The sequence below is a fragment of the Myotis myotis genome, unplaced genomic scaffold (assembly GCF_014108235.1).
Source record: "Myotis myotis isolate mMyoMyo1 unplaced genomic scaffold, mMyoMyo1.p scaffold_m19_p_1, whole genome shotgun sequence".
Taxonomy (NCBI): domain Eukaryota; kingdom Metazoa; phylum Chordata; class Mammalia; order Chiroptera; family Vespertilionidae; genus Myotis; species Myotis myotis.
Genome location: NW_023416313.1, coordinates 198,183,460 through 198,198,626, shown reverse-complemented (window position 1 = coordinate 198,198,626; position 15,167 = coordinate 198,183,460). Strand labels below are relative to the sequence as shown.

Sequence of the window (15,167 nt, the reverse complement as noted above, 5' to 3'; positions counted from 1 at the left end):
AACTGATACGGCTCTATATGATCAGATGATACTGTGTTACTGCTAATTTTGTAACATGATTCAACCGGATTTCAGAATAGGTATTTCTTTCATATTATATTTAATACTATTTTCCTAACTAGGCCCTCCTGGAAAAGCTAGTTCTAAAGTGAAGTAGCAGCCCTGGTCGAGTGGCTCGGTTGGTTGGAGCATCATCCTGCACACCAGAAGGTTGCGTGGTTTGATCCCTGGTTGGGTTGCGTTATGGGAAGCAACCTCTCACATTGATGTTTCTCTCTCCCCCTTCCTCTCTCAAGTCAATAAAAACATGTCCTCAGGTGAGGTTTTAAAAAAATAAAGTGAGGAAGTAACTACTATTTGAAGACATTTTTGAATAAAAAACCATTTATACCTTTGATATATATTGTCTCAGTTTTCAACATTTCTGGGAGGTAGATAGTGTTTTTTCTCTGTGATAGCTACAGAAGCTTTCGAGTTGTCACTTAACCAGCTAAAGAACCTTATACTGGCATACCTGGAGTTATTGTGCTTTGCAGATACTGCGTTGTTTTTTGTTTTTTGTTTTTACAAATTGAAGGTTTGTGTCAAGCAATTTATCAGTGCCATTTTCCAATAAGCTCATTTTTAAATTAAGGTATGCATGTGTTGTTGTTGTTTTTTTAGATATAATGCTATTGCACACTTACTAGCCTATAGTCTAGTGTAAACATAACTTATATGCATCGGGAAACAAAAAAAATTTATGTGACTTGCTTTGTTACTGTATTCGCTTTATTGCAGTGGTCTGGAATCAAACCCGCAATATTTTTGTGGTATGCCTGTGTATACTTATTGCTAAGTGGCTATGAGATCAAACAAAAATTCAGTCTACCTCACAGTGTCTAGCCTTGGTCCCAAGTCAAACCTTAATGTATTGAGAATGGAAAGAGCCCAGCTGGCATGGCTCAGTGGTTGAGCACTGATCTATGAACCAGGAGGTCACGGTTCGATTCCCCGTCAGAGCACATGCCTGGGTTGTGGGCTTAGATCCCCTGTGTGGGGCGTGCAGGAGGCAGCTGATAAATGATTCTCTCTCGTCATTGATGTTTCTATTTCTCTCTCCCTATCCCTTCCTCTCTGAAATAAAAAATATATTTAAAAAAAAAGAATGGAAAGAAATAAGGTTATACAGACTTCTGACTGCTCACTTGTTTGTGTTTGTAGAGTGACAACCAACAAGCTGCTACTTTCCATTGTCATCTTACTGGAGTTAGCCATCCTGGGAGGCCTGGTTTATTACAAATTCTTTCGCAAGCATTGAACTTCCTGCACGGAAGGGTTTGTGGACCAGAACTTTGACCCTGAGAATGAATAGTGTTACAGATGTGGAATAAGTATTGCTGCTGTGAGCTAACGGTTCAAGGATGCACTGTGTAGCCAGACTGTGGGAAGAGGGAGGGAAGATGGAAAACCAGTTAATGTGAAGAAACAGCAGCAAGACCAGTGTGATATACCAAGGTAATAAATGCTGTTTATGACTTCTTTAAATTTACATGGTACTCCAACATATTTATACCCTGTGAATTGCAAAAAAAACCCCAAATACATTTACAGTAGTATCATTGGTCACCAAAATGGAGAGGGAAAGGAAATTTTACAATTGTGAGAATACGCAAATGTTCTCATTAAGGCAGTATTGACCCAGATGACCATGTAGTATCTGCCACCTTAAACACCTCACAACTCTGGAATGCCCATTGTGACGAACGTGTCAGCATACAGTATTTCCTAAATTCTCACACGTTCTTCACTTTCTGATTCATGTGGTGAACTGGGAGTAGGAAGTTGGTCATAGACATTGTGCCCTCCTTCCCTTGTCTGACCAAAACTTGACGCAATCACATCCACTGCCAGGCCAGCGGTAGCCTTGGCTTCTTCGTCTGAAGCAGCCAGCTGAGGATTAACTTCAACAAGATCCAGTGCCGACAGCAACCCTAAAAGAACAAAGTTTGACAAAACCTCAGAAAATCCCTTAGCTGCTGCTTTCAGTGAGGGTCGTACCACCTGGACAGAATAAACCAAGGTAAAAAACCAACCATTTTCTACTATAATATCCACTGTCAGGAAGCCCCTTATACCTCAGTCTCTTGGGCCTGAATTTATTTATTTTTATTTTTTAAATATATTGATTTTTTTACAGAGAGGAAGAAAGAGGAATAGAGAGTTAGAAACATGGATGAGAGAGAAACATTGATCAGCTGCCTCCTGCACACTCCCCACTGGGGATGTGCCCACAACCAAGGTACATGCCCTTGACCAGAATTGAACCCGGGACCCTTGAGTCCACAGGCTGACACTCTATCCACTGAGCCAAACCGGTCAGGGCCTGAATTTATTTTTAAAACACTGTTATATTGCCCTGGCCAGTGTGGTTGGGCATTGTCCCATGCACCAAGAGTTCACCAGTTCAATTCCCCATCAGGGCACATGCCCACGTTGCAGGCTCAATCCCCAATAGGGGGCATGCAGGAGGCAGCTGATCGGTTTCTTCCTTTCTCAAATCAATAAAAACACGCACACATACACACACGCACATACCAGCCCTGACCAGCGTGCTTGGTGGTTAAAGCATCGATCAGCCTGTGAACCAAAGTGTCACAGGTTCAATTTTTTCAAGATTTATCTGAACAAACTAGTATTCGAGAATACAAGTATCTGAGAATATTTAGAGTGGCCATAAAGCCTGGAAACATGAGTGAATATTGCTAATGGTTTATTGGTATTATATTATAGTACACTAGAGGCCAGGTGCACGAATTCATGTACCAGCGGGGTCCCTCAGCCTGGCCTGCGGGATTGGGCCAAAACCGGCTCTCTTACATCCCCCAAGGGGTCCCGGATTGCGAGAGGGCACAGGCCAAGCTGAGGGACCCCACTGGTGCACAATTGAGGCCAGGGAGGGACGTGGGAGGTTGGCCAGCCAGGGAGGGACAGCAGGAAGGCTCCAGGGCGTGTTCGGCCCTTTATCGCTCAGTCTGGATCAGCCAGACTCCAGCAGCAAGCTGATCCACCAGTCAGAGCGTCTGCCCCCTCATGGTCAGTGCACATCATAGCAAGCAGTTGAGCGGCCTTAGCATATCATTAACATATTACACTTTGGTTGGTTGAACAGCTGACCGGACAACTGGACACTTAGCATATTAGACTTTTATTATATAGCATGATATGCTCATTGCCAGGACAACTGTTCAGTGTGCCATCCCTTGTTAATAATGCATAGTTCAGTGCACTGTGCAAAACTTCGGTACCACTTCTACCAGTTCCTGCACATGCATCTGCATCTCCGATAATTTGTGTGTCTGAATTCCACCGACTAAAGCTGGGCCTTCAGCAGAGCCCAGAAGTAATCAAGAGGGTTTGAGCTCTTAAATATATATATATATTACCCATGGTTTTATATTATTGCCACCCTGTAAATTATTTAAGCAAACTCTTTTATGTGTTGAATTGACAGTGTGATGATAGACAGTCGTTTAGAATAGAGTAACACTGCAACAGGAGAGAGAGGGTCAAGGTATGACCACTACCCCTTCTAAGTACTAGCTGTTACTAAGCCCTGGCTCTGGTGGTGTCACTGGGAACCAAAATGGAGGATTGAACTCCCAGGTTCACTTGCCACCAACCCAAGGACGATTAACGTCTAAGATTGTGGGCCTGAGAATGAGACTACCTTGCTTCTGTCAGATCTGATAGATAAGTATTATTTTCCTTTCTGTAGTGCCTAAGAGTCTAGTTGGCTCCAGAGCCAGGGAGACCATTTCTCAATTCCCACATCTATCCCAGCTGGTCAAGGGTTTCCTATAGCCCTGGCTGGACCTTTCAGTCTGGGGTCTTTATGCTGTTTAGACCCTAATTTCATGAGATGATATTGAAGTATCCTGCGGAAGTTTAAATTTTGCAATTAAAGGTCATTTAAAGTAGCCTTAAAACTAAGAAGCTTTCAGACAAATGGAAACAGCTACCCTGACTGACGCTGCTCAGTGGTTAGGGCATTAGCCTGCGCACCAAAGGGTCTCGGGTTCAATTCCTAGTCAAGGGCATGTACCTGGGTTGCAGGTTTGATTCCCTCAACCCCCCTTTGGGATGCGCATAGGAGGCAACTAATCGATGTGTCTCTCACATCAATGTTTCTCTTTCTCTCTTCCTCTCCCTCCCTCCTTTCTACTCTGAAAAGCAATGGAAAAAAATATTCTCAGGTGAGGATTAACAAAACAAAAAAATTTTATTTTTCAAAGAAAGAAACTGTAGACAAATATGAGTTTTGGGACAGCAACTCCTTGGTAGCCACTCTCAATAACCTAGCATTCATTTTATTAATCTTTCTGTCAACCATTCATTTTCCACTATTCCTGTATTAAAGCTCCTATTAAATAAGCTCCAGTATAAGACTTGCCCTACATGTAGCTTTGAAATATCTCCAAGAGAAGCTTTAACTCCACATTCCCAACTCCAGGCGAACCAACTTCTTAATTTAAGGTAAAAATTATAGCTGGTGTTGAGTTTTAATCTTATCTGCCTTTGGACAGTTCAGATGCAAAGAACTGCATTAGTTTGGCAGGTTATTCTTGTGTCTAATAAATGTTTAAGACGACAACTTTTTATTCAGTATTACCATATTTTGGTATGAACCAGATGCAAACATGCCTCTAAATGACTATCCCTTATTAGCCTAACCACATGACTTTTAGCAATAACCAGGTTAGGCAAAAACAATGTCTACAATGACATGAATAATAGAAAAGATTCCCCTGGCAGACAAGAGGCTTCACCATAATTACCTATGTAGTGAACAGGTTAATCACTACTTACCTGTGTTGTGTATTTCCTCAGTAATATACATGCCTTCCCGATAGGTCAGTCCCCCTACAACAGGAGTTCCTGTGGCTGGAGCCAGTGTAGGGTCAAATGCATCAATATCAAAGCTCAGATGGATTGGCCTTTGTCTTCTTGAAAGGAGAAGGATAAGAGAATAGTCATTTGTGCCTGAACATTCATGCTCCCTGCAGATGCAACTTGCTGATTTTGTTGCTGTTAGTCCTGGTATTTTGTTAATGCATCAGATTTCCAGGTTTTCTATTTTAGAAGTTACTAGAGTATTTGCCTATTAGTGTTTATACTCCATTTCATAATTTTTCCATGTTCTTTGTGCCTCAGACTAAATCCAGTTTATATTTCTGACTTACCCTGAGCATTAAATTAAAGCCTCTTAAATTAACAATTGTCAGTAGAGGGAATTCTTCACTTTCATATGACCTTGGGCCCTGATAGATTCTAATTTCATTTGTATTACATTTGCTTTTATTCTCTCAGAGTGTAACAGCCGCTGAACTTAACTGACTTTAGATTTGAAATCTTTTTTTAAAATACGTTTTTATTAATTTTAGAGAGAGGAAGGATAGGGGAAGGGAGAGAAAGAGAAACATCAATCAGCTGCCCCTTGCGCTCCCCCTACTGGGGATCAAGCCCACAACCTGGGCATGTGTCCTGACTGGGAGTCGAATTGGTGACCTCTTGGCACATGGGACAATGCTCAACCAACTGAGCCACAATGGCCAGGGCTAGATCTGCAATTTTATCATCTCCCAATTCTAACTTTAATTTATCCCAGGTGTCCAATGACTGAAACTAACATATAACACCTATATGCTAAACAACTAAATTTCTTAGTAGATGGCAGTTATAAAGACTCAGCACTGAGAAAATGCTCTTAAAACTAGCATTTGGGTTAGCATTCACCTGCCATCTTTATTCACTACCAAGTTTTGCTTATTATAAAACTTCTTTCAGTTGGCCCTGGCCAGTGTGGCTTGGTTGGAGCATCATCCTGTACACTGAAAGGTCACAGGTTTGATTCCTAGTCAGGGTACATACCCAGGTTTTGGGTTTGATCACCAGTTGGGGTATGTACAGGAGGCAACTGATCGACGTTTCTCACATCAATGTTTCTGTTTCTGTTTTTCTCTCTCTTCCTTTCCCTCCTCCCTTCCTCTCTCTAAAATAAACTGAAAGAGCATATCCTCAGATGAGGATTAAAACAAAACAAAAAACTCCATTCAGATGAAGAAATAGCGAGGCTAAGAAAAATGGGATAATTAGAACAATGAATGCTTCTCATCTCAAAAGATAAGCATTTAAATGGAGCTAAAGATAAACCCATGAGAAAGAGAATCTGGGCAATGATTTCAAGGAAACCCCCTCGCAACCCCAGAGGAAGAATATGACCTATGTTTCATATTCTCCCTTTCTAAATTATTTGAAATTTTTAAACGTACATGTTTTGCTTTTATTTGAAAGAAAAGCTACTATCCTCAAGAGAAAAGCTAAAGTATGCTGCCCCTGGGAGCTGCTGTATTACCCTGGGAACCTAGAGTAGACATCTGTTGTAGTTACTTACTTGCCAATCAGCAGATCGAATGTCTGTTCCATGACCTTCTGGATACCTAGTCTATCTATGTCTCTCATGGAAAAATACTGGATATCATAATTCTTTAAAATAAAACTGTAATGAGATATAAAGGAAGGAATTGTTAGTTTAAATAGCAAGTTAAATGCACATTTAGATGGGGTTTTGTCTTTACAGTGGTCTACAACAAGTTAAGGCAAGGAACAACATCAAATAAGTGGCCAGGATGGGCCCAAAGTTTATAATCCTATATCTCAACTTACTGTTCAGGAGGGTCCACATCTCTTAGACCAATATACACAATACTTGGGGAAGAGATACAAGGTTTGATCCAGGAAAATCCTGGGACCTGTGGCACCTATGTAGAGAGGAATGAACAGGATTCATTAAGGATTTTTGGTCTCGCCAAGAAAGTCACCATGTGCTTCCCATTACATGCAGTTTGCTTTGTCATCCATCTACAAAATATGCTTAAGCAACACAAGACACACTTGATCTGGGAAAGAAAATTGATACAAGTGGAAATGATTCAGAAAGGCAACTGAAGAACACAGTATAGCATTCTCAAGCAGAATAAAAATCTTTTCTCCTAAGGTGGTCTTGGTTTCTCATTAACTTACCTAAATAGCAGGAATACTGCTGATTAGCCCTTTTCATATTACTGAATTATTTACAGATTGGTTCTTGGAACATAACCCAGTTGTCATCTCAAGTTGCCAACAGCCAAAACATGAATTCTGCCTAATGAATAACCGTTGTTATTCCTGGTTTAACTTGGCCCCTCACTGAGGGGAGGGATAAACAGATTCTAGTCTATGCCTAGACTCCAGTGTCTTTTGCACAGCCTAGAAAAATATTACCTAGAGGTAATCATGGTTTTACTTGGATTCTATACCAATGCATCTGAAAGTGAGGCCTGGGAGCCTGTAACCAAGAAGTCCTCAAGCTGTGGGTGTATCAATCACTAGAGTTACCCAGTACCACCTTCCTTTCTTAGATGATTATAAACCCCCCAAGAGCAGGGACCATCTTTATATCCCTAGTCATGTTTATATTCCTAGCATCTAACAGACTGCCTGGCCCATAATAATGTTTGATGAACAAATGAAGGAGTTGTAAGCATTTCTACCACTGGCAACCCATCCTTCACAGAAATCTTACTGAACTGGACCCTCAAAGCCCCTGCAAGCCATTCGACTTTCTTTTCATCTTGGCCTACTGACCTTGTCCTGTAGTTCTCGGAGGAGAAATGAAACCGGCTGTCCATGGAGACATCCAGATGAAGTGGTGAGGGGTGTATTGATGTCAGCGTGGGCATCAACCCAGATCACACAAAGGTCTGGGCAGTGCCGGGCGTGGCCACTGATGGTACCAATTGCCAAGCTGTAAAGAACAAATATAGATGACCCTTGAACAACAGGTTTGAACTACATGGATTTCTTTCAATAAATACCTGTAACTATTTGTTTGTTTTGTTAAACATCCTTACCTCAGGGTCTTTTTTCCATTGATTTTCCAGAGAGTAGAAGCGGGGAGGGGAGGAGGGGGAGACACATGGATTGGTTGCCTTCCGCATGTACCCCAACTGGGGCCAGGGATCAAGTCTGCAACCGAGGTATGTGCCCTTGACCATAATCAAACCCAAGACCCTTCAGTCCACGGGTCGACGCTCTAACCACTGAAACAAACAGGCCAGGGCAAATAAGTACCATAACTATTTTCAATCCACTATTGGAAATCTGGGTGCAGAGGTCAACTATATGCATTGATCTATACCATTTTAGATAAGGGACTTGAGTATCCACTGATTTTGGTATTGGCGGGAGGGACTTGGAGCCAATCCTTTGCAGATACCAAGGGACAACTTAAGTTTTTGGTGAGTCAAACGTTGTATTTGGATTTTCAACGGTGCAGGGGGGGTTGGTGCCCTTAACCCCTGAGTTGTTCAAGGGTCACTAGTCTCCAATAATTTTCAAGGCCCTCTGCTTGGCAAACATCACCAATAACAAATATCCTCAGCCAATGCAGCTCATACTTTGTCCTCGGGGCAAAGTCAGGGGCCCAGACTAAAGCAGGATTTGGATGAGACAGAATCTACAGGGCTGAGGTTAAGTGAGTTAGATAGATAGGGAGAAATGGAAGGCTCTAAACGTTTAAAGCTGACCACTGGTTATCCCCTGCAGTGTGACAGACTGCCCCACATCCCTAAAATTTGATCCATTAGCCTTGACCCAGAAAGGGACCTTAATTTGTTCAAGAAGGAAATCCAGTTAAAGGATGTGGTCTATATGTGACAATTCATAAATGCCTCTTTAAGGGAAACCAGGGAGATCTAATCACTTTCAAAGAATTAGTTACATTAACTTTTTAAGGGTAAAAGTCAGCCTTACAGCTTTTAAAAATAAGTGATACTTTCTAAAATGAAAAATCAAAGTTAAGTCTTTAAAGTAACAGAGCAACCCAATTAAGACCTCTTTTAGAGCACTGAATAAAATACAAGTTTATTTGCCTGTTATATACATTAGTATGACATTCAAATATTGTTTCTGTTTTTGCCTTTCCTTATCCTTGGTATCTTCTTACATTAGCCCACTGTCCTGTCTCAGCTGTAAAAATATAGTGGATGAAATAGTGGTTGGAAAGCTTCCGATCTTCTGTAACCAAAGAATTTGACATAGATGGGAAATGCATCTTAAGCATCTTAGGAACTAACTGCAGTCATCCTTCTTGGTCAGGATAGCATGTGATAGCATTTTAACCTGCATGCCCCACGTAGGGCCTTTTTGAGGAATAGCATGGTCTAGTGCTAAAAGCAGTCGATTAAGTCAGAATGCTGTGTTGTTCCCCTCCTCCACCCCCCAGGAAGAGGTGTATGATCTAGGATAAGTCATCTAATTTCTCTAGACTTCACTTTCCTTTTCTAAAAGGCAGGGATACTGCCCTAACTGGTTTGGCTCAGTGGATAGAGCTTCGGCCTGCAGACTGAAGGGTCCCAGGTTCGATTCTGGTCAAGGGCATGTACCTTGGTTGCGGGCACATCCCCAGTAGGGGGTGTGCAGGAGGCAGCTGATCGATGTTTCTCTCTCATCGATGTTTCTAACTCTATCCCTTTCCCTTCCTCTCTGTAAAAAATAAAAATATATTAAAAAATAAAAATAAAAGGCAGGGATACTAATCTCAGTTTAAGTCAGAGTTGGTTTAATGATTAAGTCCATACTGTATGTTGTATATAAAAGGAGCAGAGTGACCCTAAAAATTCCTAGTCCTCGCCCTGGCCTGTGTTGCTCAGTTGTTAGAGGGTCAGAGCATTGGCCTTGTGCACCAAAGGGTCTCAGGTTCCACTCCTGGTCAAGGGCACATACCTGGGTTGCAGATTCGATCCCCCCCCCCCGCCCCCCCGCCCCCCCATCAAGATGCATGCAGGAGGCTACCAATTGATGAGTCTCTCTCACATTCATGCCCTACCCCCCCCCCCGCCCCCCCGTTCCTCCCTCCCTCCCTAAAAGTCAGTGGAAAAATATAAAATATCCTGGGGAATAACAAATGATTAACTGAGAATATATATGCAGTGCTTAATACTCCTAGTACTTTAATACCAACATTTTTTTTTCTTTCTAACAAAAACTTTCATTTCTTAGCTCCCCTGTGAAATTTGACTACTCTAGTCCAGACTGATCTCTGAAATTCTGTAGAATTTAATTTCTTTCATTGCATGCGTACTTTTTTCATCTAGGCCCAATAGGTCACAAGTTTCCCACAATCCCTTGAGAACACATCAGAACAGTGTTCAACACAGTACATGCAGATTCACTAAGAGAGGAAGAATCTATTGTGTCAGTCACCTAGGGTCAGTTACTGTGGAGATAGAGAATGCATTCATATGACAAGTGGGGAATTTGGAACAAACCTATGAGCAGAAATGCTTTAAAAAAAAGACCCAAAAAGTCCAGCCTATCCTTCCAATCCTCCCAATAGCCAAATGAAAGTTGTAAGACAGTTTCTTAAGAAAGCTTTCTAAGAGGTAAGCATGAAACACTGGACTGTGTCTAAAAGCTTTGCTTAGTTTACTTCTGAACTTGTCCTACTATATAAAAAAACTACATGTGCCTCCAGCAGCTCATAATCTTCGACATCAAAATGCTATTATGACCCTAGCTGGTTTTGCTCAGTGGATAGAGTGTCAGCCTGAGGACTTGATTCCGGGTTTGATTCCAGTCAAGGGCAGGTACCTTGGTTGCGTGCTTGATCCCCAGCCCTGGTCAGGGCATGTGGCCTGGTCAGGGCATGCGTGGGAGGCAACCAATCAATGGGTCTCTCTCTCACATTGATGTTTCTCTCTGTGTGTGTCTCCTCCTCTCTTCACTCTCTAAAAATAAATGGAAAAAAATATCCTTGGATGAGGATTCACACAAAAAATAAATAAAAATAAATAAATAAATGCTTATTTAAAAAAATGCTGTTATGCATTGTTAACTTGAAAAGTCAGCCAGATTTTCCCCCAGGAAAACGGGTTTCTTCAGGAACAACAGAATTGTAACCCCGAACATGTAACCGTGGCTGGCCACATGCAAGTTTACTAAAACAAAGGAGAGGGAATTCTTTTATAGAGGGGGAAAGAAGCTGGGAGGGCTGTTACAAAGAGTTCCTCCTGCTGTGCTTCAAGATCAGGAAGCACAGGGCATGACAGCTTTTACTTCTGGCCTCTCTATTTCATATGAGTTTCTGCTTATTTTTTTTCCATCATAACTTAAAAATTCTGAAGGGTAGTTTACTCAGGAAACTGAGACAAGCTAATTGATTAGCCCAAAGCACCATGCAATGTAGCCCCACCACCACCACTGGCTCCCAACTTACCTGTGGTCTCCTCCCACTGTGACACAGCTGTAGCCACCTGATACTGCTCTACTAACTACCTCAGCCAGTTCCTGGTTGGCGAGGCCCACCGAGCGAGGATTTGCTATCAGGTTGTTGTACAGATCATCTTTAGGGACTGGAGTGAAACTCAAATCTCCAAAGTCCTTCAGGTGGCAGCCTAGAAACAAGTGGAGGATGATAAGATTAATTGGAAATGGTTAATAAGATTAGTTGGAAATTCCAACTCTTACTGGCCTGGGCCACAAATAATAACTTGTGACAAAGTACACAACCTCATTTTGTCTCAGTAAAATTCAAAATGTAACATGACTGTCAGGATGACCTCCTAGCAATCCTGTGGGGTAGATTCCATCAGGAACACCGTTTTGCAGATGAAGAAGAGGTTTTGGAAAGTGAAGCCCAGAAATGTTAACTGACATTAACAATCATGAAATTTGGAGCAATTAAACCTCTATTCCAGAGTTATAGCATGGAAGTAAAATGCCAACAGGATTTAAAGAAAGTGAATGTCATAAACTAGGTCTCAAGGTCACACAGCTGCTAAGTGCCAGCCTCAGGAACAAATCCAGGCCATCTGCTCCCAAAGTTTGTATTCTTGAGTATGCAGTTGTATCCCAAAGAGTCCTCCTTTAATCTATATAAGCCTAAGCAACCCTTACGGCGCAACGACCAGAACGACCAGTTGCTATGATGTGCACTGACCACCAGGGGGCAGACACTCAATGCAGGAGCTGCCCCCTGGTGGTCAGTGTGCTCCCACAGGGGGAGCACCGCTCAGCCAGAAGCCGGGCTCAGGGCTGGCGAGCGCAGCGGCAGTGGCAGGAGCCTCTCCTGCCTCCGAGGCAGTGCTAAGGAGCAGCGAGCTGAGCGGTAAGGAGCGAGGGTTCCTGGACTGTGAGAGGGGATAGGCCTGGCTGAGGGACCCTCCACCTCCAGCGCATGAATTTCATGCACTGGGCCTCTCGTATATATATTGATTTCAGAGAGGAAGGGAGAGGGAGAGAGAGACAAACATCAATGATGAGAATCATGGATCGGCTATCTCCTACATGCCCCCTACTGGGGATCAAGCCCACAACCTGGATATGTGTCCTTGACCGGAATCGAACCTGGGACCCTTCGGTCGGTAGGCCGATGCTCTATCCACTGAGCCAAACCAGCTAGGGCCCAAAGAGTCCCTCTTGATTGCACCACTTTAAGAACTAGACAGTCCTCTCTGAAGAACCAACAAGATAGTGGACATGGAGCTGGAGCAGAAGCAAACCTTCCACGGTGTGCACCTTGACCAGCTGCTGGTCATGGCCTCTTAGCAGCTGTCACCGTGACACAGCTGCACAGCACCCAGCAGCAGAGACCGAAGCAGCATTTGAAGCCCCTGTACAAAGCCAACCAGGAGAGAGAAGCCAAGGTGAAGACACCTGCGGGACAGATCATCCTGCAGGAGACAGTGGACAGCATGGTGGGTGTCTCCAATGGCAAGACCTTCACCCAGGTGGGAATCCAGCCCAAGATGATTGGCACTACCTGGGCGAGTTCTGCACTGCCTACAAAGCCATGAAGCAAGGCTGGCCTGGCATTGGAGACACCCACTCCTGCTTCATCCACCTCAAGTAGCTTGTTCAGCCAATGACGGCACTGACTTCTCTTTAAAAAAAATAAGCAAAAAAGAACTAGTGATATATTTTGACAATAAGCTGTAACATTTCCCCACTAAAGTTTCACATATTTCAAAGAACTGGGATACTGGTCACTACACATTAATTTTTATCTTTGGTGTAAATACTAGTCTTTCCGTCTTAGCCATGTTTAGGATGAGGACTAAATAATCCAACTCTATCAGGAAGAAATCTGAATCACCAGAGAACAGAACGTTACCATAGATTGTATCCTTAAGGTCCTGCTTCTTAAACTGAAGTACACGTATGTTGGGGGAGGGGAAGTGGTCACAGGATAGACATCTTTTTTCTTTTTTAAAATATATTTTTATTGATTTCAGAGAGGCAGAGAGAGATAGAAACATCAGATGCGAGAGAATCATTGATCAGCTGCTTCCTGCACATCCCCTACTGCGGATCAAGCCCACAACCTGGGCATGTGCCCTGATTGGGAATCGAACCATGATCTCCTGGTTCACATAGGTTGATGCTCAACCACAAGCCACACTGGCTTGGCAGGATAGACTCTTAATATTTGCAGAAATTTGTGTTAAAGATTTGGATTGAGACCAGCATGGATCCATCTTTAATTTGTACAGTTTTGGATATTGCTTGAATCCAAAGCCAAACTACTGATAAATGTAAAAATTTGAGAAGCAGTGGCCTGTAACTCCAGCTTAACAGTGACCTGAAATATAAGATCAACCAAGGGATCACCACTAAAAGGGATACTGGAAGCAAAACAGAAAACCTTATCCTATTTTCAGTTAAAGGTAAGATGCACCTTCAGCTAGAATTCTGTGTGTCTTTGGTCACCGAATTTTAAAAAAATAATTATTTAAAAGGCCTAGAACTAGAGATGATCTGTACAACTAAATAGAAGAAAGGGGGAAGGTGTTGAAGTAGGAGGAGAAAAATATGATAACAGGTCAAAGACACTGGAAATCTCGAGAAAAAAAAGACCAAATAAAACATCTATAAAAATCTTTAAAATCAAGGGGAAAAAGCCATGCATAAAGTCATTATGCACTAAATCTCAAAATATGCAGGACACTTCAGATTTAAGAGAAATGAAGTTTTAACTAACTTTCAAATCAATATCAGGTCTTGCCATTGTTGACAACACAGTCGTGGGACAGGCAGATTTTGAATGGCAGCACCTACACTTGGATGCTTCTACTTCCACATCCTTGTTTATCTTAGCACCTCCTTAAACCGCATCAAGCATTCAGGTTCGTAGTAGGTTTAAGATATCAGGACATGTCTGGTGTTTTATATGAGGTGTATAATCTAATTAATAATGTTCATATGAAATAACTTTTGAAAACTACTTTTAACTCATTTAATCTTCACATGACCAAGAAGAAGTACATGGACATTAAAGCGATCAACCTGGTGGATAAGTGACAGAACTTGGGAACATTCAAGTCCAACCATGGAATCTAGGATGCAGAATCAGTGAAGTGTGACAGCAAACAGTACTTGACTATTACTTACTTATCAGAAGAACTTAGAAAGAACTGTGGAAAGCTTACAAAGGAGCCTAAAGAGAATTTGGTGGTCTTATAACAACACTCCAAGGAAGAGAGACTGAATTTCCTAAAAGGATTTTGGCCATTAAGTGTGTAACTGTGGAGTTGATCCCTAGATTAACTCACAGGCTGGATGGTCAGTTCTTCATGAGTATGCCACCCCATGTTCTCTGACTGCTTGTTCAGGGAACAGCCCTCTGGTTATTTACTTAGTTCCCCAGTTGCCCTCATATAAGCAAGAGGGCTTCCTGACAGTGGATCCCGAAAGGCTGCTGCTCACCACAATTACGCATACGCATTTGGGGTTATACATCATGGTTAGCTTGAGTCTCCGGGTCTGAGAGCCTGCTAAGCTCTGCAAGAGTTCTGTTCATGGATGGTCAGACCCCCCGAAGGGATTAATGTCTTGAGAGGCCCTACCTGAGTGGCCTACCCTATGGGACTCCCAACTCTGCTCTTTCATTTCCACAATCAGTTCCAGGTAAGAACTAGGGAAAATAAGTGCTAGAGGAGTGAAAGGAAATTCAGTGACAATTGGGGTGGTCAAGGAATGACTCCCACAACAAGTAAAGTTAGTACCAGCACTATTTTGCTAACTTCCGTTGTTTTCTTTCCTTACTGGCAATAGAAATTTTTTGTAAAATTGTTAAGGAAGTGCCTATG

General features: G+C 42.4%; 2 protein-coding genes across 14 annotated transcripts in view; one reads left to right on the top strand and one right to left on the bottom strand.

Moving 5' to 3' along the window:
* The window catches only part of VTI1B (vesicle transport through interaction with t-SNAREs 1B), a 40,439-nt gene that overhangs the window by 11,461 nt on the left and 13,811 nt on the right, over nucleotides 1-15,167 (top strand). For 3 of the 11 annotated variants that reach the window (XR_004967755.1, XM_036310662.1, XM_036310669.1), the window contains one exon: nucleotides 123-395. Coding sequence is in view for 2 of the 11 variants with exons in the window: in XM_036310669.1 (XP_036166562.1) it covers nucleotides 123-141 (19 nt within the window). In the remaining 9 variants the exon portion in view is untranslated. Of the gene's footprint in view, nucleotides 1-122; nucleotides 396-1,203; nucleotides 1,528-1,893; nucleotides 2,063-14,076; nucleotides 14,205-14,337; nucleotides 14,986-15,167 lie in introns of those variants that run through there. The other 8 variants (XR_004967745.1, XR_004967741.1, XM_036310655.1 and 5 more) reach the window with 6 other exon arrangements.
* The window catches only part of ARG2 (arginase 2), a 36,704-nt gene continuing 23,220 nt past the window's right edge, over nucleotides 1,684-15,167 (bottom strand). For 2 of the 3 annotated variants that reach the window (XM_036310604.1, XM_036310620.1), the window contains 6 exons: nucleotides 11,297-11,474; nucleotides 7,666-7,825; nucleotides 6,706-6,800; nucleotides 6,434-6,538; nucleotides 4,849-4,985; nucleotides 1,684-1,973 (listed from right to left, as the gene is read on the bottom strand). In XM_036310604.1, coding sequence (XP_036166497.1) covers nucleotides 1,768-1,973; nucleotides 4,849-4,985; nucleotides 6,434-6,538; nucleotides 6,706-6,800; nucleotides 7,666-7,825; nucleotides 11,297-11,474 — 881 coding nt within the window. In that variant the 3' untranslated portion in view covers nucleotides 1,684-1,767. The remainder of the gene's footprint in view (nucleotides 1,974-4,848; nucleotides 4,986-6,433; nucleotides 6,539-6,705; nucleotides 6,801-7,665; nucleotides 7,826-11,296; nucleotides 11,475-15,167) is intronic. The other variant, XM_036310612.1, reaches the window with a different exon arrangement.